The sequence below is a fragment of the Chiloscyllium plagiosum genome, chromosome 29 (assembly GCF_004010195.1).
Source record: "Chiloscyllium plagiosum isolate BGI_BamShark_2017 chromosome 29, ASM401019v2, whole genome shotgun sequence".
Classification (NCBI taxonomy): domain Eukaryota; kingdom Metazoa; phylum Chordata; class Chondrichthyes; order Orectolobiformes; family Hemiscylliidae; genus Chiloscyllium; species Chiloscyllium plagiosum.
This window is the reverse complement of record NC_057738.1, coordinates 21,824,933-21,849,100: the sequence shown is the minus strand read 5'-3', so window position 1 is coordinate 21,849,100 and position 24,168 is coordinate 21,824,933. Positions and strand designations below refer to the sequence as shown.

General features: G+C 42.6%; 1 protein-coding gene across 3 annotated transcripts in view; it reads right to left on the bottom strand.

Annotated features, from left to right (window-relative positions):
• col6a4a (collagen, type VI, alpha 4a) overlaps positions 1 to 24,168 on the bottom strand; it is a 155,193-nt gene that overhangs the window by 46,912 nt on the left and 84,113 nt on the right. For all 3 annotated transcript variants that reach the window (XM_043719263.1, XM_043719260.1, XM_043719262.1), the window contains 6 exons: positions 19,424 to 19,459; positions 17,997 to 18,059; positions 7,135 to 7,197; positions 4,546 to 4,608; positions 1,905 to 1,967; positions 105 to 155 (listed from right to left, as the gene is read on the bottom strand). In XM_043719263.1, coding sequence (XP_043575198.1) covers positions 105 to 155; positions 1,905 to 1,967; positions 4,546 to 4,608; positions 7,135 to 7,197; positions 17,997 to 18,059; positions 19,424 to 19,459 — 339 coding nt within the window. The remainder of the gene's footprint in view (positions 1 to 104; positions 156 to 1,904; positions 1,968 to 4,545; positions 4,609 to 7,134; positions 7,198 to 17,996; positions 18,060 to 19,423; positions 19,460 to 24,168) is intronic.

The window sequence follows — 24,168 nt, the reverse complement described above, 5'->3', positions numbered from 1 at the left end:
ATCAGTTCTGATCCCCTCACCTATGCTTTCACTGGGAGTCTTAACTAACACTACATGCAACAATAATATTGTTTACCTGTTACTTAATAGTTTTTCTGTTTTACCTTTCTGCCTTTTACTCCGTTAGGTCCAAATACATTCTTGCCATCTGCTCCCTGGATGATAAACAACATGGTTTACAATACAGTCACACAATTTGTATACACTTTTTAAAAATCTATTTATGTATGTCAAAATGCAAATTCTATCAAAACAAAAGGTAGTTGTAATGTGACTTTAAATTTATGCTTTATATAAATAGATAATAAATAACAACCAAGCCTGAAAGGAAACTGTCATTTATGGGATTTTGAGCTTTAGCTCCTTCATCCTACTCTAAATCCCACTTCAATAAATATTATTTATTCTATGTGAATTAGATTTCGTTGTGTTAATCATTGTGAATTACAGTGTCAAGCTTGAGTTTCAATAGGGTAGATGCTACTAGTGTGTCTATTACTAATGCTTAAATGTGTTTATTCCAGTTGACTATTATTTTAAATACATTGTTAAAATAGTTCAAATAAGAATTTGCTGTGCATGTACTCAGCTTGCATATGAAAACTACGCAAAGTGTATTTTTTCTATGATAGTATCCTCATTAAAGTCCTGTCTGATCTTGAATGGTTGACACACATCTATGGCTGTACAACATTCGATTAAAATGCAATTTTTGGTTATTGTCACAAGTTCATATTTGCTGTCATAGATAGAGATATGAAAGTCAATATGGTATTCCATTATTTACTGGGATTATTTGCAGTTTATTTCTTCCGAGCGACTGCTTGAGACAAAAGAATTAGAGATTAAATCCATGGCTTCTGCAACACCATTAGGTTCCATTCTCAAATGATTATTGATAAATCAACAGCATTATTTGTCCTGTCCTCTCTTTCCCCACACCGATCAGTGTATTTACTCAAATACATAAATGATCCAGGCTTGGCTGCTGGTTTCTGAATTCTGAAATGTCACAGAGCTTTGGAAGCATGTTGGTTTATATTGTATAGAATACAACATCATATTGAATCCTATTAATCAAGTTACTAGTTTCATCCTGAGCAATGGTTTCATTCTAAAACAGTAGGGAAAATGAAACAATGTTTCAGGCTAGTCACTCAAATTGAAGTCTTTTAAAACTTATTCACCTTATCATCTTTGTAATGGCAAAATATTCCAAGTGACTAAAATTTGACCAGTTATTTTAGCTTGCATAAAGCTAGCCTAATGTGTGATATTAAAGTTCCTAAATTGACAAGTGAATATTGTAGGCAGAAGGTTAAATGAATTGTGTAATACAATAAATGGGCTAATTGTTGGCATTGGTCTGCTTACAATGCATTATTTGTTTACATAGGGATGCTTCATTCATGTACAGTCTGACAAAGCTACTGGAATGAGAAAAAGGGGCAGAACCATAACTACTCTTTCATAGGGTGGAAAGACATGCATGTGTTTCAATCAAGATACTAAAATCCAGCCAGTGTAAATATTATAATCTCAAATTAACCTGAAACAATCCTATTTATTTCACAGAAGCAACTTCTCATTATTGTATCCTTTCTGCTGTTTGTAAAATTGTAATCCCCTGTAGTATTCTAAATAGCAAATCAGCTTTGAACTTTTCAAATGCAAATAACATACTGTTACTCCAACCTATTAATTTTTGGAAAATAATGTTGGAAGTTGAGTAGAACATAAGGAAGAAGAGAATCAAGGAGAAACCTCAACATGATCAGGAAATGGATCTTCAACTTTTATTTCTAATGCTCTTTCAGATCATTTGTCATTCATTGCCTATTTGTACAGAAAACGTGCAAAACGTGTTTGAAAGAAGAATAATTTGAAAGAAAACAGATGTTCACCGTGATCCCACGAGGTCCCTCTACTCCTCTTACGCCTTTCTCCCCAGGATTTCCAGGTTGACCCTGTTAAATATGCCAAACAATGGTTAGTAACTGATTGATAATACAATTATATTCCAGGTGTAATACGGGGTAGGCACATGTTACAACTTGACACTTTAAAAAAAACCGCATGTACACAAAATATATAATTAATCAGCAGTAAAGCGTTGTAGAGTTATTAACAGCTAATATGATTCTTCGATTCCCCCCCCCCACCACTATTATAAAGTTCCTGTTGTGTGAAAGTCAACCCGAAGGAGGTAACTCATAAACGCTAATCTTATCCTAAAGTAGCAACAGTTCCTCACACATACAGAAATGGAATTTCTTCACAAGTTACAAACTATAAAAGCTACAATCAACTACTATGTGATGCTGTAAAGCTCCAAATGATTAAAACGACACAGTGGCTCAGTGGTTAGCACTGCTGCCTCACAGCACCAAGGACCCGGGATCGAATCCAGCCTCGGGCGACTGTTTGTGTGGAGTTTGTACATTCTCCCCATGTCTGCGTGGGTTTACTCTGGGTGCTCTGGTTTCCTCGCACCGTCCAAAGATGTGCAGGTCAGGTGAATTGGCCGTGCTAAATTGCCCATGGTGTACAGGGATTTGTAGGTTAGATGCATTAGTCAGGGGACATGTACAGTAAGAGGGTAGGAGAATGGGTCTGGATGGGTTACTCTTAGGAGAGTCGGTGTGGACTTGTTGGGCCAACTGGCCTGTTTCCACACTGTAGGCGTTTTATGAAAATATGCCAGGCTGGCATTGTGAAGATACCTACAGAAAATGGACTGCAATAGTTGAAGCAAGCAACTTTCACAGCTAGCTTCTAGGGCAGTTAGGGCTGGGCAACAAGTGCTGGCCTTCATCCTTCATCCCCTGAATGGAATTAAAAAAGTGGCGCAGATCCTCCACACTCTGCATAGTTGGAAACAGAATATACGGAGGAACCTCATTATCCAAATACCAATTATCTGAACATCGGCTTATCCAAAGGAGATCTCGAGGTCCCGATAGAAACATTACATCAAAGACGTGTTTCGAACAGTGATCGTGTCTTTTGTTTACAGTGATTCAACAGGCACCGTCTCCAAATGACTGACCTCCTGTCCTCTCTCTCCCTACACTTTCCCTGGAGTTCTAGATGGTGTACCCTAAACCAACCTCCCTTCCCCAGATAATCTCTCCAACATTGTCCTGTACAGGGCAAAGGTGGAACTTATCAAAAAGTTGAAGTAAAAAGGTGTGTGTGTGTGAACTGTTTGCAGACTTACCCCACAAAGGCAGCAGAAGCAGCACAGTCTTATTGTTGGTGGCCAGTCCAGCTGCCCTGGAGAGTGGGCGGGGGCAGGGGCAGTATTGGACGGGGTGGGAGGGGTGGTGTTGGTTGGGCAGGAGGAGGTGTTGGACAGGGGCGGGTGGGGGGAGGTGTTGTGGGGCAGGAGGAGGTGTTGGAGGGAGGTGTTTGGGGATGGGGGAAGTGCTGGGGGTGGGGGAGGTGTTGGACTGGGCGGGGGGGTGATGTTAGACAGTTGGGGGGAGTCAGAATGGTTAAACTGTCAGTTGATTCCTATGTACTCTAGCAACCACAGGAATGAGGAAGAGCTCCAATCCTTCCATCTTGGCGTGGGATCATGTTTGGCAAGGACCCGAGAAAGAGACCAGCCTGTCAAACTGAGCAGGCTTTAGTGAAAATGTGCAAGGAAGTGAGCAATGGATGAGTGGTGTCTCCAACACGCAGAAAGTGCACGAAGAAATTCAAGGGATTCAGGAGGGTGGGAAAGATGAGTGACATGACATTTTTAGGTGTCCATGATTTCCCCACCATTTAGCAATACATTATTCCTCAAATGAATACATCATACATGTCCACTCACTCCCTGCTCTCCCAGGTACCTATGTACACCCTCACCTGAATAGTCAAAGCTTGCCCCTCTCCCACTGCTCTCTCACATCCATGCCACTAATGTTACCCTTCTCTCCAAAACATCCAGTTTTCATAGTAACAGCTTTCTCTTTGCAGAAGAAGATACACTGTAAGAGGCAGTGACTACCTTGCCTATTGGGAAGATGGTCTTGTTGATGGGTGATTATAGACACCAGTGATATATCTCTATGAAAGCCGGGCCTCGTGAACTTGTGTGCTCACACGGGGAGAAAGCTGATACTTTGGATTAAGATCCTCTGCTGTGGGGTCTCCCCTTCTCTGGATCTCTCGTGTCAATCCCTCCTGTCCGTGGAGCAACTTACATCTGAGGAGATGGCATCTGCTAATGACGATGGTGTTCCTGGTGCAGCCCATGCTGACTGTACCTTTCCCATGTATACCAATCAAATAAATGTAAGTAATAGTGACCACACATCCAACTATTCCACTTGCTTATTGTAAGGCACCTTTGAAGTATCCAGCCATAAAAGGCACTACGTAAGTGAAACTCTCTCTTTTTAAGGTTAATCCTGTTACACACCATTTCTGTTTTGGTCCCACCTTTCTATCCCCTTCCTTATTTGTTCTCTCAAGAAAGGCAAACTCCCACCGTGTCCATATAGTGGTGAACATCTTGTCTATATTAAATAAATGGTAAATAATGAAACTTACATGTTTTCCTTTATGACCAATGTCACCGTCCATTCCCACACGGCCTGGCTTGCCAGTTGGACCCTGTCATATAAATAATACAGAAGTATTGATTAAAGTGGTTGCCTGTTTCGTAAACACTAAAGAAATCTAATTTAGGAATAATTGTGATTCTTGAAGTTAATTTATGAATGTGCATTTTACAGAGTGCATGTTTAAAATTAAATGAGATTTCCCATATATCATGAAGCAATTAACTGCCAATCTATTCATTCATTTTAGAGCTGTACGGGTCCTGAATTTGTCTCTTACAATAAATGTCAGAGCTGGTAAGGAGTGGCACTGTGATCTCAGAAGATGCACTGGGGCAAAGTTTGTGGACATGAGATTTGATGTTGCTGAGAATGTAAACATAATCAGTTGCCAACACAGAATTTCCATTCTTTATTACTGGCGAATGATCAGTCACAGGATCAGCTGAAATTTCTACTCAGTAGTCCCTTAGTAGCAATGGGATAGAACTTGGCACTCCTGAGATCAGCTCAGCACAGACCAGCAATTAAAACTGTTGTTTTCTTGGTCTGATATTACACTGGCAATGTACGCAGCTAGCAACCACAATTTGCATTTCTTTTCAAGCATCAACCCAAAGTCCATTGTTATCTGTATTGCACTAGCAATGGCAATGATGGTCATTAATGTCTTTAGGGTATGAAAGCCTAATTTCTCCATGATCTAAGTTTCAACAGCATCAGATGAGGCTGGTCAATTTTTATTAAGCTTTGATTCCACCATAATACATGGTATATTTGGCACTAACTGCAGAGATATTTATGCAGCCACCAACAATACTGTGGTATATTTATATGAAAAGGAATATCAATTATAGTGGAATATCAACACTATAAAAAAACATATTAATGCAAACTCCAACCTGATACAATTATTTTGATCAATTGTCAGAATTGTACAGTTCTGTACATGACAAATTATTCAGCATAGCTCATCCGAGTACACAGATATCTACCATAACCATATTTATATTAAAGGTATGTAAACTGCTGTTGAGGTTTTACACTTCCAACTCTTGCGTTTGTAATTTGTATTTTATTTGAAATTTATTTTGCCTTTAGCTTAATAAATATGTGGCTTATCAACTTTCTCCCTGCTCCAGGTCAGTTATCCGTTGACAAAGGTGGGGAAGGTCTCAGGTATCTCCTGATCTGTGCTGAGTTAGCTACTCCCAGTCAGAGTGACAGCAGAGGAGCTATCGTTGGATTTAATATATTCCGGCTGGAAATGGGAAAAATATGCTGTTTGTGCTCATCTTCCAAAATGGAATGCTGGAAAGTACACATGCAGGTTAGATGGGGACATGACTATTATATTTCTATCATTTACCCTGCTGATGTTAATCAGTGATAAAGCTCAGTTGGACGAGGTGCCCAAATAAGGAAGTAGTGATCCTCGCTGACTTGGAGAGTCGGGAGAAAAAAATGAAATTGCAAGAGATAAGTTAAAACATGCAATCTTTTGGAGCTTCAGAAAGAAAAGAGAAATAGTTTTAAAGATGAAACCAAATTTTAAAACTAAACTGTGTGGATTACATTTAATATCAGAGTGAGTTCTGTTTAAAGATTAAACAGATTACTAACTTGCAGTCGTGACTAAAGGATATTAAATATGATCTGAGGCTCACAATTATAGCTCATTCAGTATAATGTTTTACCACTAGATGCCACTGTTGCTTCGGAGAAGAGATTCAGTGAAAAAGTCATGATCAACACTTGTATGGAGAAGTATTCTTCACTGAAACAGAGCCAAACTTTGCATTGGTGTACTTATTACAGATCTTGACACAAGATTGTGTCAATTCCCACATGGATAGTTATGCATCAAACTCATGATCTGCCTCACCTTCCTTTCTGTCCATGAGGACAGTAAAACATACTCTTACTGATGAGACAACTCCCATCTAAAATTGGCTGTTAAGCTGTTCCACATTTGGAGAATCTCTTGGTAACTGTCTGAAACCCCTGCTTTTTGATCACTCTTGAGTAAGTGTCACTCATACTTGGCCAAAGCATTTCACGTCTGCTCTGTTTTCTAGGTCTGAATGAGTACTCAACAACCTAGATGCTTTTAATCAACCTGTTCTGATATGTTATGACACACCTCTGAAATAGGGAAGATTTGACAAATTGTGTTATTTGGGCTCAGAGGTAGGGGCACTACCACTCTGCCACAAAAGCCCCAAATTGATGCTTAGATTTTGACTCTATTCTGGGCTCGGTGTCTCCTGGGCCATTAGCTCAATGTTAATACCTAGCCCTCATCTACTGCATCTAAAGTAAATTAGATTGGAGCACTTTTATATTGCTGGTGTTTGCACTCATTTAAAATGAATGCAAGCAGCACTCAGCGATTGGACTGAATAATACAGTGCCTTGAGGCATGCAGCTGTTGTGACATGCTGTAATTGTAAACAGCTATTCATATCTCTACATTATCCTGTAATCTCCTTAACAATGGCTAAACAGAGTAATTTTCATCAACCTGACCAAAACTGCCTCTCTCACAGACCCAGCAAGATTCACTTCCAATACAAACCTGCCGACCTCGGGCTCCCATTTCTCCTTTTCGACCTGGAGTACCAGAGGTTCCTGGTGTCCCCTGCAACAAGAAGATACTTGTCAATAATTGTTTATAAACTCTGGCACTGGGTTTTAAGTTAGTAATGATGCAGTTGTCCCACAGATTATTTCATAGATTTCCTCCACACTACTGTCACTTTATCATAGAATCCCTACAGTGTGGAAACAGGCCATTTAGCCCAACAAGTCCTCACCGACCCTCTGAAGAGTAACCCAACCAGACCCATTCCCCTACATTTGCCCCTGACTAATGCACCTAACCAACAAACCCTGTACACTATGGGCAATTCACCTAACCTGCACATTTTGGACTGTGGGAGGAAACCGGAGCACCCGGAGGAAACCCATGCAGACACGGAAAGAATGTGCAAACTCCACACATACAGTTGCCCGAGGCTGGAATCAATCCTGGGTCCCTGGCACTGTGAGACTACAGTGGTGACCACTGAGCCACCATGCTGCCCTAGTCCTGTATTGTATGCCAACATTACATTGATGATGTAACTACAGTTATAAACTCCAAGATTGATAAATGGTGGTTTGCTGCCCGACAATTGAACCAAATAATGCAATAATGTTTCTTTAGTGCAAACTATTTGATAAGTATGGGTGGCACATTGGTACAGTGGCAAGTACTGCTGCCTCACAATGCCAGGGACCCAGATTCAATCCCAGCTTTAGGTGACTATTTGTGTGAGGTTTGCACATTCTCTCCTCTGGGTGCTCCCGTTTCCTTTCTTAGTCCAAAGATGTACAGGTTAGGTGGATTGGCCAGAGTAAAAATTACCCGTAGTGTGCAGGTTAGGTGAATTGGCCAGGCTAAACATTGCCCATAGTGTGCAGGTTAGATGGTTGAGGCATGGTTAGAAACCCCATGGGGGATTATTTTGGAGGGGGGATCTGGTGGAGGTGGAGGAAGGGTCAGTGCAGACTCAAAGGCCTAAATGGCCTCTTTCTGCATTGTCAGGAATTTCTGAACATTCATACTCTTCTATAAACATATACTTCCTTAAACATGAACTCATAGTGGCCATGGTGTTGCCTTCCACAATATCCATTTACAGCAAGTCACTATAATACTTCGGTAGCTCCTTTCAAATTCATGAATTCTAGAAAGACAAGGGCTGAGACACATGGAGATACCACCAACTGCAAGTTGTCTCTCACAGCCACTGGTGAAAGTCTTGCAACTTCCTCTAGGATGAACCTACACCACATGAGATGCAGAAGTTCAAAAAGGCAACAATGCTTACATCCCCATGGTACGAGTTGGGTCTCAGTGTAAGAGTGCTGTTTCCAAACTAATCATTAAAAATGGACAGTTACAAACCACAGTGTAACATTTTTCCACAAGAGTTTTTGTCCCAGTGACCTAATTTATCTCCTTGTTAAGACATAGTAAAAAATTCCTTCATTTTGAATTCAATTATTAAGTACAAGAAAAAGTAAATACATTCAGAGCACAAATCGCTTCTGTGACATGTATGAACTGAACTATTTTAAATGAAGCAAAAGCAAGTTTAGTCAGGTTAATCATTACAAACTTGGCGCAGTTATGGAGTTACTTAACTGTTTTAGGTAACAAGTATTTCCTAAAAACCACATCACATCATTACTGTTAGTATAAGATCACTCCTGTTTCCAGATTGTAAAGATAGCCTGTCACCCATGATTTGGAAAATATTTGTTTCTAGCTTCTTTAAACAAGATCCATTTTAATTTATGATGTGGAGGTGCAGATATTCAACTGGCGTGGACAAAGTCAGAAGTCACAAAACACCAGATTATAATCCAACAGGTTTATTTGAAATTGCAAGCTTCCGGAGCGCTGCTCCTTCATCAGACTTCACCCGATGAAGGAGCGGCGCTTGGAAAGATTGTGTTGGATTATAACCTGGTGTTGTGTGACTTCTGACATTTTAATCTGAGAATAAATCTTCTCAAAATTAGTGTGTAAACAATCCAGTCTACCACAACAACAGTGTATTCCCACCTCCACTTCGTCACTTGCATTCTCACCCTCCTTGGTTACATCCCTGATATAAACTCAGTTGAAAACAGGAGACATGGAGGGCTATGCAGGGAGCATTTAACAGTCATATTTGCTTATGGGGCCTCAAGGGTTGAGAGGGAGGGGGAAGTGGAGGGGTAATGGGACTTCTATCATGAGTACTCAGTCCCTGTCACGAATGGATTGGGGCCATCTCCACCGTCTTCAGGGTGAACTCTCTTGGCTCCTTCTCTCTGACCCGCTCTTTTTACCTGCTTCCTGCCATCACTCACTGATGCCTGGATCCCTCCTTGATCCAATGCCTCAGGTGGGTGTAGTACCAGCAGTGGTCTCTCTTTGGCTGGGTGGCAGTGTTGAGCATAGAAAGGACCGCCAGACTCTGATTGCCTGGCAATTCTCAACAGACAGGACCTCCACCTTGAACCCTCTCAATGGATCCTCAGCTGTGAAAGGTAAGGCATGTGGCATGGTACTCGGAGTCCGAAGTTGTAGGACATCTGTCAAAAGTTCCTTCAATCAGTTGGTCAGGGGTGGCCCTCCAAAGGCCTGCAGTCATCTGGTGCTCTCCTTGTTCTGGGCCATCATCATTTTCATCCATTTACTGTCACGCCATAGCATGACTCTCTGGCATAGTTGCCTGGGGTAACGGTAGGTCTCCCAAGTAAGTACCAGGATGTAGAATATGCAACAAATCAGCACCAATCTGGGGCCTCCTCATCCTCCAATCCCTCTCTCCTCCAACAACTTATGCCATTCTGCCTGTACAGCCTGGTCTATTCCTTCAGACCAAAGGGGGCAAATCTGACCAACCACATCCTTTCTCCTTATGCTGCCTCTGAGGTCATAGAGTCACAGTCATAGAGATGTGCAGCACGAAAACAAACCCTTCCATCCAACTCATCCATTCTGACCAGATATCCTAATCTTATCTGGTCCCATTTGCCAGCACTTGGCCGATATCCCTCTAAACCCTCCCTATTCATATAGCCATCCAAATGTCTTATAAATGTTGCAATTGTACCAGCCTCCACCACTTCCTCTGGTAGCTCATTCCATACACACACCACTCTCTGCATGACAACGTTGCTCCTTAGTTCCCTTTTATATCTTTCTCCTCTCAACCTAAACCTATGCCCTCTAGTCCTGGACTCTCCCACCACAGGGAAAAGACTTTGTCTATTTATCCTATCCATGGCCCTCATGATTTTATAAACCTCTATAAGGTCACCTCTAAGCCTCTGATGCACCAGGGAAAACAGCCCCAGCTTATTTAGCTTCTACCTATACCTCAAATCCTCCAACCCTGGCAACATTCTTGTAAATCTTTTCTGAACCCTTTCAAGTTTCACATCATCATTCCGATAGGAAGGAGACCAGAATTGCACACAATATTCCAACAGTGGCCTAAACAATGTCCTGTACAGCCGCAACATGACCTCCCAACTCCTGTACTACCTCCTGTATTCACATCTAAATCATTTATATAAACAACATAAAGTAATGGACCAGCACTGATCCTTGTGGCAATCCATTGGTCACAGGCCTCCAGTCTGAAAAACTACCCTCCACCACCACACGCTGTCTTCTACCTTTGAGCCAGTTCTGTATCCAAATGACTAGTTCTCCCTGTATTCCATAAGATCGAACCTTGCTAACCAATCTCCATGGGGGATCTTGTTGAACACCTTACTGAAGTCCATATAGATCACGTCCACTGCTCTGCCCTCATCAATCCTCTTTGTTACTTCTTCAAAAAACTTAATCAAGTTTGTGAGACATGATTTCCCACGAACAAAGCCATGTTGACTATCCCTAATCAGTCCTTGCCTTTCCAAATATGTGTAAATCTTGTCTCTCAGGAATCCCTCCAAAGACTTGCCCACCACTGATATCAGGCTCACTGGTCTATAGTTGCCTGGCTTGTCCTTACCACCTTTCTTAAATAGTGGCACCACATCAGCCAACCTCAAGTCTTTCGGCACCTCACCTGAGACTATCGATGATACAAATATCTCAGCAAGGGGCCCAGCAATCACCTCCCTAGCTTCTCACAGAGTCCTAGGGTACACCCGATCAGGTCCTGGGGATTTATCCACTTTATGCGTTTTCAGACATCTAACATTTCCTCCTCTTTAATGTGGACATTTTTCAAGATGTCACCACCTATTTCCCCAAATTCTATATCTTCCATGTCCTTCTCTACAGTAAACACTGATGCAAAATACCTATTTAATATCTCCCCCATTTCCTGCAGTTCCACACAAAGATTACCTTGCTGATCTTTGAGGGGCCTTATTCTCTCCCTAGTTACCCTTTTGTCCATAATGTATTTGTGAAAACCCTTTGGATTCTCCTTAACTCTATTTGCCAAAGCTATTTCATGTCCCCTTTTTGTCCTCTTAAGTGTACTCTACTGCCTTTATACTCTTGTAAGGATTCACTCGATCTCTGCTGTGTATACCTTACATAAACTTTCTTGCTTTTCTTAAACAAACCCTCAATTTCTTTAGTCATCCAGCATTCTCTACACTTACCAACCTTTCCTTTCACCCTGACAGGAATATACTTTCTCTGGATTCTTGTTATCTCATTTCTGAAGGCTTCCCATTTTCCAGCCGTCCCTTTACCTGCAAACATCTGCCCTCAATCAGCTTTTGAAAGTTCTTGCCTAATACAGTCAAAATTGGCCTTGCTCCAATTTAGAACTTCAAATTTTAGATCCGGTCTATCCTTTTCCATCATTACTTTAAAACTCAGAGAATTATGGTCGCTGGCCCCAAAGTCCTCCACCACTGACATCTCAGTCACCTGCCCTGCCTTATTTCCCCAGAGTAGGTCAATTTTATACCTTCTCTAGTAGATATATCCACATACTGAATCAGAAAATGTTCTTGTACACACTTAACAAATTCCTCTCCATCTAAACCCTTAACACGATGGCAGTCCCAGTCTATGTTTGGAAAGTTAAAATCCGCTACTATAACCATCCTATTATTCTTACAGATAACTGAGACCTCCTTACAAATTTGTTTTGCAATTTTTCGCTGACTATTAGGGGATCTATAATACAACCCCAAAAGGTGATAATCCTTTTTTTATTTCTCAGTTCCACCCAAATAACTTCCCTGGATGTATTTCCAGGAATATCTGAAGTACAGCTGTAATGCTACCCCTTACCAAAAATGCTACCCTCCCTCCTCTCTTGCCTCCCTTTCTATCCATCCTATAGCATTTGTATCCTGGAATATTAAGCTGCCAATCCTGTCCATCCCTGAGCCACGTTTCTGTAACTGCTATGATATCCCAATCCCATGTTCCTAACCATGCCCTGGGTTCATCTTCCCTGTTAGGCCCTTTGCATTGAAGTAAATGCAGTTTAATTTATCAGTCCTACCTTGTTCTCTGCTTTGTCCCTGCCTGCCCTTACTGTTTGACTTGCTCCTTTTCCAAACTGTACCAGTCTCAGATTGATCTTTTTCCTTACTATTTCCTTGGGTCCCACCCCTCTATCTTTTGGTTTAAATCCTCCTGATCAGCTCTAGCAAACCCCCCTTCCTCACTATTTCCTTGGGTCCCACCCCTCTATCTTACTAGTTTAAATCCTCCTGATCAGCTCTAGCAAACCCCCCTGCCAGTATATTAGTCCCCTTCCAATTCAGGTGCAATCCATCCTTCTTGTACAGGTCATTTCTATCCCAGAAGAGATTCCAATGATCCAAAAATGTGAACCCTTCTTCCCTGCACCAGCTCTCCAGCCACACATTCATCTATTCTATCCTCTTATTTCTACTCTCACTAGCTTGTAGCACCAGGAGTAATCCAGACACTACTATCCTCCTTTTTAAATTCCTGCCTAACTTTCTATAGTCTCCCTTCAGTATCTCATCCTTTTCCCTTCCTATATCATTGGTTCCAATGTGTACAATGATCTCCTGCTGGGTCCTCTCCTTTTTGAGAACACCCTCTCTGAGACATCCTTGATCATGGCACCAGGGAGGCAACTCACCATTCTGATTTTTCACTGCTGGCCACAGAAACGTCTGTCTGTGCCTCTGACTAGACAGTCCCCTAACACAATTGATCTCTTGGAACCCGACGTATCCCTTGTTACGTTAGAGCCTGACTTGATACCAGACACCTGGCTGTTCGTGCTACATTCCCCTGAGAGTCCATCACCTTCTACATTTTCCAAAACAGCATACATGTTTGAAATGGGGATAGCCCCAGGAGATGCCTGTACTACCGGCCTATCCCTCCTACCTTTCCTGGAGTTAACCCATCTATGTGACTGTATCTGGGCTTTTCTCCCTTCCTAAATCTGCCATCCATCATACCCCCTTACTCTTGTAAATTCCTCATTGCCTCTAACTGTCTCTCTAACCAATCCATTCAATGTGAAAGGATTTGCAACCAAAGATATTTATTGTAGATATAATCCTCAGTAACACATAAACTCTCTCTGAACTCTCACATCCGACAAGATGAGCATATCACTCTACTAAGGGCCATTTTTGCTCCTTCACAATCTACAGACACAGAAAATAGCACCGTCTTATTGCTCTAAAAAACACTGCTCCAGCTAACTTAATACTTATGGCTTATATTTTAAAAATGGAATTAAGGGACAGATCTCAATAAAACATAAAATCAAGCAAGAACCCACTCTATTCACTATTGTAAATTTACAGCAAGGCTCTACTTAAATCAATTCACTTATCTGTTTCTGTGCTGTGACCTCTCCCGAACAGGTTCCTCCAAGATCAGTTGTGAATTTTGCTGTTTGTTAAGTTTTCCTAGACGCATTCTGATATCCAGAGATCCATGAATTCAAACAGCCAAGGCAGTAACTGCGCAGGTTCACTGCTGTGTCAGTTTTCTTTATCTCTCTCTCTCTCTCCTTCACTGACCATGTGCTGCCTATTGTCTGTCTTTCTCCATTTTAAAAATCCCGTTGTTTGACATTTTTTTCCAAAGTTCCAAAACAATGCAACAGCATATCAAACAGTAATTACTCCTCCTGGAATTTGAGGAAATCACCTCCAACACCTGAAATGCCTCAAAAAAGGAGCAACTCTTACAGTCACTAATTTTTCCTGTCCTCCATCTTGGAATACCCTAACAAATTGTTGGTCTCCAACAAATTAATTCTGCACAGCACTGATTTTTTCGGTGGGATCCAAGGCTTTGCAGTTCAATACCTCGACTTGGCTACCACAGACTCTTCAGCACCAGGGAAGTATCCAGTGAAAACTTCCCTTGCGTCTTTTATCATGCTAATTTTGATAAACTTTTGTCAAAAATAATACAAGCTGCCTTTCAAGGACAACAAAATGATCTCACCTCAATTCTGTTCAAAGCTAAAAAGCATGCATACCTTAAGACAGAAAAACATGGACAAACAGAAGAAAGGATGAGAGGAAGAGAGAGAGAGAGATGAGAGAGATAGAGATGGGTTCTTTTGATTCATTCACAGAATGTGGACATCACTGGCTAGACCGGCAGTTATTGCCCATCACCAATTTCCTAGGGAACAGTTAAGTGTAAACCACATTGCTGTGGCTCTGGAATTATTTGTAGATCAGCTGAGGAAAGGACCATCTGTGAACTGGGTGGGTTTTTCCCCCAACAATTGACATCATGGTCATTATTAGATTCTTAATTCTAGATTTTTATTGAAATCAAATTCCATAATCTGCCAGGTGGTGGGATTCAAAGCAAGGTCTCAAAATATCAATTGGATCTCTGGGTTAATAATTTAGCATTAATGCCATTAGGCTATCACCTCTTCAACATCTCCCCACCCAGCACCACCATGCAGGGGAGATGCAGGAACAGAGTTGGTTTACTATATAGGTAAAGGACTGTAAGTAGCACGCCACAATATTTACTTTCAGCCAACCGTTTGCGAGCACCAAATGTCAACTTTGCTGCAGTCCCTCAGTTCTGGAAGGGCAGAGGATGCATTGCCTCCTACATTAATCTGATCAAGGTCAAGAATCTGGAAAGGAGGGGCAGGGAGGTGAACCGTGTTTGACAACAGGGGAAAGCAGATGGTAAGATGGGAACAACTGATGTCAGTTGAAGCTCTCCTCTCAAGTACTTGGTGGCCTCTGGTGATGCCTTAAGGACGTGTTTATGCACAGATAGATTTTTCCAACATCTTATTTATCTTTTTCTCAAGCAAAAGGCCTAATACCCGTCATGGATTTGTGCCAGGGTAGTTATGGGTGTGGGTGTCTGGTATGGAATGGATTATAAGTCACCAGACATCCCCAGTATCACAAATGCCTGTCTCCAGCCAATTCAATTTAGTCCATGCAATTTTAGATCGAAGGTACAGGGTACTGCAAAGGATGTGGGTCTTGACATTATTTTGACAATAGTTAATGAAGACCTGTGCTCTACAGCTTGCTGCACCCCTATCCGACCTGTTGCAACACAGTGTCTGCCGCATATCCACTGATCTGCACTCCATCGCTACAGCCATTGGTGAACCAACAGCACGAATAGAGGGGTCGAGGGACCTCACTCTAGGTGCCCATTTCTCTACAGGAGACAGGGTAGGTACCCGGCCTGAAGAAGAACCACCCCCACAGGCCATGGAGAAGTCTCCAGAGGAGTCTGCCATCGCCAACCTGTGGAATGTCAAGCCAAGGAGCCTCCACCAGCTTCAGGGAAGGACACACTGAACACATTTGGGCCCTCCAGCCACAGAAGGCCCCCAGGGTTAACCAACACAACTCCAAAGCCACAGGCTCCCCAGTAAGGCAGGGTCCCTTCACTTCAATGGCAAAATCCAGGACTGCACTGAGATGTGCAGAGGAAAAGAAGGAAGAAGACTTTGTGAGGACATGTGGGTTGTAAAAATGACAATTCGCTGTCAATATGTTAACACCTTTGTACATTTACGCTGAGCTGTGTCAGTGAATGCCTGATCTGCTGCAACTACAATAGTGAAGGTACAGAGACTAGCCAGCTTTAGGGTTACACATTTTACGATCCAAGGTTGAAGTGAACTGCTTTTGCACTTTATGCAAAAATATAGGATACTGGAAGGTGGTTGCTACACTGCCAATTGGGGTCAATCTTCCAGGTTGCAAACATGGGTGATGTATCGCAGCCATTAGAGGGTGACATTCATAATGTGGTATAATGGTCATGTGTGTTGGGGCAAGCACTTGGATTGCACACAAGAGTTAATACTGAAGATTCACATGGAATGGAGCACTTGCTGGTATTTTTCCATGTTAGTGTAAGGGTATCTGTGTAATACTGAAGACCCTCATATCACATATAATTGAATTCCCTTCCTTCACAAATGAACTACTTACCCCATCCACTCTGTGTGTGGTGGCAGCCATTTTCAACTCCATTGTAGCCTTGCTATATACAGAACGATAGAATGAAACAGCAGGTGCTCCTCACGCAGTGGGTCTCAGGCTAGGCCTTTTGCTATTGGCAAACCTCCACATTCCCTATTGGTCACTCTCCCCATCGACTTCCTTTAGTCCCCACTTAACTGGTCTTTCTCAGTCTCCCTATTTCAACTCCCCAGCCCTAGGCAGACCGGGTAAACATGTCCAATCTAGGAATGCACTGGGTCTCCTCACCATGGAAGCCAGGGCGCTCCTGACTATGAATTATCCAGCTATTCCCACAACACCCCTTTTCCTTCAATGCTCTATCATCACCTTCCTTCCTTATATATGCAGTTGCCCCTATGCAATTGTAATTCTTTCTGCATCCCAGCATACTGCCTCCAAACTCCACAATTAAGATCCACAGTTTCCCTCCGGCAGCATTGTCCTGGATAACCAACCCCCTTGACGGTTAGTGATTGGACCCCAAGACTGACCACAGTCCAACCCTTTGAATAACTTCAATGTTCACAGGGCTGTCCATCAACAGAGACACAAAGTGAGAGAATGCTAAGAGAGTGAGCAAGGAACCCTGACACGAGCCCTGGGTGAATTCATGGAGTTGTGTGCTTGTCCTTCCATGCACAGTTTTCTCAAAAGCAGCACTGCAATGCCAATGCAATCTCAAATGCAGCATTCAAGGAGCAGGTACGTACTGTGAGTGGGTCAGAAATGTGCCATGATGGTGTGGTGAGGCTTGAATCTATCATCCATGGACATTGGATGCATCCTGTGACTGCCCAGGGTGTATGCTCTAAGTGTGCTCTGGGCTTCCAAGATGGAGGTCCAGAACAGTAAGTGGCAGGTAACAGCTCTGTGTTTCATATCGGGAATTCTTGGTGTCTCGTTTCTGTCCATTAGGTGAATGAATGAGAAAATGCATAGTCATCAGACAAGACTGGGTCACACTGAAGCTGTTAATGAGCAGCAAACCATCCAAACAGGCCTCACCCCACTCACCCAATCTTGACTTACCTTGTGACACTTAGTTGGAAAATGGGACCTCTTCATTCAAAGTCGTGCTGATCTCTGTTCAACATCAATTTTTTTCAAATTTCTCACCATGGCCCATGTCATTCAGAGGCTGACAAAATTCCATCTATAATGTATCATCACACTAATTTGAACATGGAGCTGTCCACTATGTTTGTCTATTATCTAGGCTACTATGATTCTGAAAATTCACCCAAGTATATCCATAGGGAAAACAGAGACATCTTAAATATTAGAAAATTACAAAATGCTTCATAAATCTTTGTGTTATTTACACCTCAAAATAAATTTAGTTCAGTAACTCATTGAAACATTATTGAAGCACAGTTGAGTAAAAAGAAAAACATTGTGCGTTCACAATGATATTATATTCATCAAATCCAGCTCATTAACAACCTGTATGCCTCGGAATCCTGGATCTCCTTGAAGACCTGGTACACCATCTCTTCCTTTAGTTCCCTAGATACAAGAATAAGCATTATTTCATGATTTCATGACCAATTACCATCTTATCAAAGAGAATAAGAGAAATTGGTGCATAATCAATAACTCCATATGCCATTGCTGATTTGCTAATGTACATTGTTTCCTCTCAATCATCACACTGTTCACCAGCAATTAGCCTTAATGTTCTTATTTTATTTCTCATGTAAAAACCTAATTTGTTGATTTATTAATATCATTTCATAACTGCCCCAAACTGTGATTTTCTGCATTGGTTTCAAAAAAACCAAGCTTCCGCAATTCTGGCCAAAATCAGCTCGCATGTATCACAATTGCAACTGGGACACTGCGGGACCTTTACTTCCTTACCAATTACCCGTTTCACGCTCATTGAACATCACTTCCTCTTCCTGAACATCATGAAAGATGGAATGGGTGCTGAAGGGACTAATAGTGTAGAAGTAATGTTATTGGACTAGACATCCAGCTATCTATGAATGCTCTTGAAATACAAGTTCAAATCTCATCAGAAGAGCTTTTAATTAAAGTTCAATTAATTAGAAAATCTAACATAATGCTCCTTTTAGAGAATGAAATCTTCTGTCCTCGTATCATCTCATCCTACATGTGACTCTAAACCTACCGTTGGTTGACTTTTAACTTCCCTCTAAGATGACAGACAACCAGTCAGTGGTATTGACCACTACAGAAAATTTAATTAAGAATAAAACTGAATGGATCCCTTGGCATCGACGTCGACTCCAAAAGGTACACATTGCCCTGTCAACTCTACAAATTCCTGCCCACTAAAGCCTAAAAGAGCTGTTCCTGAGACTAATGGAGCAAAATCCTAGACAGTCATTGACCAAAATATACATTATAACTTGACACCTCCAATACTTATCCCTGGTAAAACCTATCCCAGCAACAGGAGAGATCTATCAGAGATGGAAGCACACTGGTATAATCAGGAGGAAGTGGTCCTGTGAGTTCTCAGTTTTGACTCTGAACTATGACTCTAATAACTCAATCAGGTAACTTTTGATTGAGTTAAATGTGGAAATCTCCTGCTGATTGCACCCTCTCTCAACTAATGAATAAGTGCTCCTTCATGTTGAACAGCATTTGGAGGAAGCACTGAGGGTAGCAAGGAAATTGTGATATTGAACCTCACCTTGTCTATCAATATTATTGAATGGGTTTATGTGGCACAAAAGCTTTCCACAAGAATAAAATGTTTATGCAGTTTGCTCATTCTGAGATGCCAGCCTAAAATTATTTCTTTCACTTCTGCTGTCTACACTGCCATCTATTGCACGCAATTAGATGCGATATAAAAAACTTTGAAAGTACCATGATTAAGACAAAGTAAATCTTACCTGTGTACCAATCTGTCCCCTGGCACCAACAGGACCCTATTAAAGTGAAAAATTTGTTTTGAAGTTCTCTACAATCAGTTATTCCAAAAATAATGTTATGACGTAATATTTCTTATCAAGTGATATTTTTGAAAAAAGATATTCCACTTTGTCTAAAATATAGATAGAGGTAAAAACAAATATAATTTATCAGGATATTAAGCTTCCCTTCCATCTCATGAGTCCCCCAGGCATTTATCTTGGCCTCATATCTTTCCACATCTTCACAGTTATTCCTCGGTGAATATAGTTGCGCTCATAGGACCTTCCTTCGCATGTGCATTTGAGGCACTTCCACTTCTCCTGACCCTCACCATACTCGTTCACATTTTATTGACCCCTTCATTAACTCAGCTTGTTGTACAAGCATCCAGTCAGTGATGAGTCACAATTTCTACATCCTAAAGACTGGAAATGCTGAAACCATCACAAGTGGCACTTCCTTTTCCCACCATTTAAACTATCTCTCTCCCTAGCTACTGTCTTAAGCTGACTTAAAGAGTTGGATTTTCATGGTTCCAGCTGGGATCAAACTTAAGCAGACTGGAAAGAAAAAAGGCCCTGCCTTTGCTTCTGCCATTGGCAATTTCCATCGGCAATGGAGAGAACAGAACCTGAAAGAGCTCTGCTCCTAATAAGGAAGTTGCTGAGAGGAATATAACCTTATTGACAGCCTCTATCTAATAAATTTGTTTTAATCTTCAGGGAGGTACCTGGACTTATGCAGCTGTTGGTTTGTACACTAGCTGAATTTGATGCATCTCCTATGGATTAGATGCAAGATGTGTTCAAAAGATAGGCTTACTGATTTTGCCTCCTTTGCAGTCCATTCACAAATAGAACATAGAACTTAGAAAAGTACGGCATAGTACAGGCCCTTTGGCCCTCGATGTTGCGCCGATCCAAGCCCACCTAACCTACACTAGCCCACTATCCTCCATATGCCTATCCAATGCCCGTTTAAATGCCCATAAAGAGGGAGAGTCCACCACTGCTACTGGCAGGGCATTCCATGAACTCATGACTCGCTGAGTAAAGAATCTACCCCTAACATCTGTCCTATACCTACCACCCCTTAATTTAAAGCTATGCCCCCTCGTAATAGCTGACTCCATACATGGAAAAAGGTTCTCATGGTCAACCCTATCTAAACCCCTAATCATCTTGTACACCTCTATCAAGTCACCCCTAAACCTTCTTTTCCAGTATGGTGCTGAAAAGCACAGCCGGTCAGGCAGCATCCGAGGAGCAGGAGAGGCGACAATTTGGGCAAGAGCCCTTCATCAGGAATAGACTTGTGGCCTGGGGGAGCTGAGAGATAAATGGGACGGGGGTGGGGTTGGGGGGGGGGAGGTAGCTGAGAATGCAATAGGTTGATGAAGGTGGGGGAGAAGGTGATAGGTCTCAGAGGAGGGTGGAGCAAATGGATCGGAAAGATGGACAGGTCAAGAGGGCGGTGCCGAGTTGGAGGCTTGGGACAGGGATAATGTGTGGGGGAGGGGAAAATGAGGGGAAACTGTTCATCAACTTCACTAACACCTTTCACCCCAACCTCAAATTCACCTGGGCCATCTCTGACACCTCCCTCCCCTTCCTGAATCTCTCCATCTCATTCTCTGGCGACGGATTAACCACGGACATCTAGTACAAACCCACAGACTCCCACAGCTACTTGTACTACACCTCGTCTCACCCTGCCTCCTGTAAAAAAAAGCCATCTCTTATTCCCAATTCCTCTACCTCCACCGCATCTGTTCCCAGGATGACTAATTCTGCCATAGAAAATCCCAGGTGGCCTCCTTCTTGAAAGACCGCAATTTCCCCTCCCACATGGTTGACGATGCCCTTCAGCACATCTCCTCCACTTCCCGCACCTCTCCCCTTGAACATCACCCCTCCCAATGCAACAGAATCCCCCTGGTTCTCACCTTCCACTCCACCAAACTCCGTATACAATATATATCATCCTCCGTCACTTCCCACACCTACAAACAGACCCTACCACTCGGGATATATTTCCAACCCAACCCCTATAGCATTTTGGAGAGACCATTCCTTCCACGATTCCCTTGTCAGATCTACGCCCTCCACCAGCCCTCACCCCACTCCGGCACCTTCCCCTGCCATCGTAGGAAGAGCAAAACCTGCGCCCACACCTCCCCCCTCATCTCTGTCCAAGGCCCCAAAGGATTCTTCCACATCCGACAGAAATTTACCTGTACTTCCTCCAATGTCATCTACTGTATCAGTTGCACTCGTTGTGGTCTTCTGTACAGTGGGGAGACAGGACACCAACTTGCGGATCATTTCAGAGAACATCTCTGGGACGCCTGCAACAAGTAACCCCACCTCCCCATTGCTGCACACTTCAACTCCCTCTCCCACTCCACCAAGGACATGTAGGTAGGTCCTGGGCCTCCTCCATTGCCAAACCCTAACCATCTGATGCCTGGAGGAAGAACACCTCATCTTCCACCTTGGAGCCTGCAACCACAGGATTAATGTGGATTTCACCAGTTTCCTCATTTCCCTCCCCCCACTTTATCCCAGCCCCAAGCCACCAACTCAGCATTGCCCTCACCCTGTCCATCATCTTTCCCATCCATTCTCTCCACCCTCCTCTCCGACCTATCACCTTCACCCTCAACTTCATCTACCTATTGCAGTCTCTCAAACCTTTCCTCCAGTCCCATCCCCCTCCCCTTTATATCTCAGCCTCTGGCCCACAAGCCTCATTCCTGAGGAAGGGCTTATGCCCAAAACATTTATCCTGGTGCTCCTTGGGTGCTGCATGACCTGCTGTGCTTTTCCAGCACCACACTCTCGACTTTGATCTCCAGTCCTCACTTTGTCAAAGCAAAGATCCCCATTTCTGGTTTCAATTTTCATTTTTGCTTGCATTAAAACCTGTTGGGCAAATTGAAATGGACTGAAAATTTGATCTCCCCACATCAAAGTTCTTTTGAAATTGTACGAACTAGCAGAGACTTTTTAAAAAAATTCTTGCTTGAGTGGGCTAGATGGTGAGATAGACAAATTGTATTTAAAAAGCTATTATTTGATGTACAAATGTAAATGCTTTGAGGACTGTATGTTTTGTAGATTAAAGTTTTCTGCTAAACAGGTCTGTTATGAACAGCTCTATTATATTGTTGTAGGTGATAAAAGCCATCTGTTACTTGCTATTAAAAATGGCAGTGAAATGAAATGAAATTATTTTGGATGACCTCCATCTTTCCTACATTATAAATTGTAAAAGTTATCTATATTTAAATTCCACTTGTGAATCCACAATTATTTTAGTAGGTTAATGTTAGGTAGGGGTCATATTTTCTGTCTCCTGATGGAGTTGTGAATTGGATTATGAAATGCTGAACTTAAGTTTGTTTTTATTGGAAACATGTTTTTTTTTCATCTGCCCAAACTCACTCATGTGGCCTTTTGGCAGGTTGGGAAGTCTCTGGATATGAATTGCTCATGTACCTCATATAAGCTCAGGAACCCCAACGTTAACTCTGGAGAAAATTGTACTTTCCTCCACACAGTTTGTGTGTACTATTATGGCTTTTTGTAAGCCTGAAGAAGAAAACACAAACCCACACCAACCACCCCCATCCCCTGGAGAGTTTGTGGCTGAAATGACTGCCAGAGGCTGCTATCCCATCACCAAGGCACCATTTATTTACTTGTGCACAGTACAATGGCTCCTGCCTGCCAGCTCTGAGTCAGTCACCTGAACTGAGGAGATTCTTAATCTCCTGTTTATTTTTTTTAAATTAACTAGTACAAATTACAAAACTTAACAGTAAACAGCAGTTTACAAAAAAGAGTAATTTACAGGAGAAAGGGGCAGCAAAGCCGGAACCCCACCATACAAGCAGTTCACAGGGAAAAGAGGACAAATCCCAACTCATCATATAAAAAGGAAACAGTAGACAATCACATATAAACAGTCCGATAAACTGAACGATAAAACAGTTTGTAACACAGACACCCCTGTCAACCTAGTAAAAACACCCATCCCTCTCATCTTCTGATCACTCAAAGGCAGCCTGCCCCTCCCAGCTCTCAGTCCACCCCATGCCCCTACTGATTCTCCATCCGCCCTGATGGACCTTCCGGTCACCTCAGCTTGTCCTGTTTCCCCACTCCATCCCAGGACGACAGCAATCAGGACAGTCTACCCATCTTCCGGCTTCCTTAACCGCCCTTCTGGCCACCTTTTAGAACAGCCTGCATGGTATCTGCCCGGGTTGACAGCCCTGAGGTCACCTATCCACCGTCCAGCTCTTGGTCTGCCCTTACATGCCATCCAGCTTGTTGACTACCCTGACACACCTTCCAGCCACCTCTAGGACACCCAGCCCCTTTCCTGGGACGATGGTATGCAGGGCAGCCCACAAGTCTTCCAGATCTTAGTCTGTCCCTACTCACTCATCTTCTGGCTCCTGGCCAGTCCGGCACACCTTCTGGCCACATCTAGGACAGCCTGTCTCAATTACGCCTTCTTGGGAAGACAGCGCTCAGAATGGCCTACCCACCTTCCGCCCTTCAGGACGGCCAACCCACCCTCCAGCTCTCAGGGTGACAGCTTTCAGGACGACCTGAGCCTCCCGCTCAGTGAGGTCTGCCAGACCCAGGGATATCCAAAACAGTGCAGGTGATAAACCCAACAAGCAACAAGATAGAGTCAATTACCAACAAAT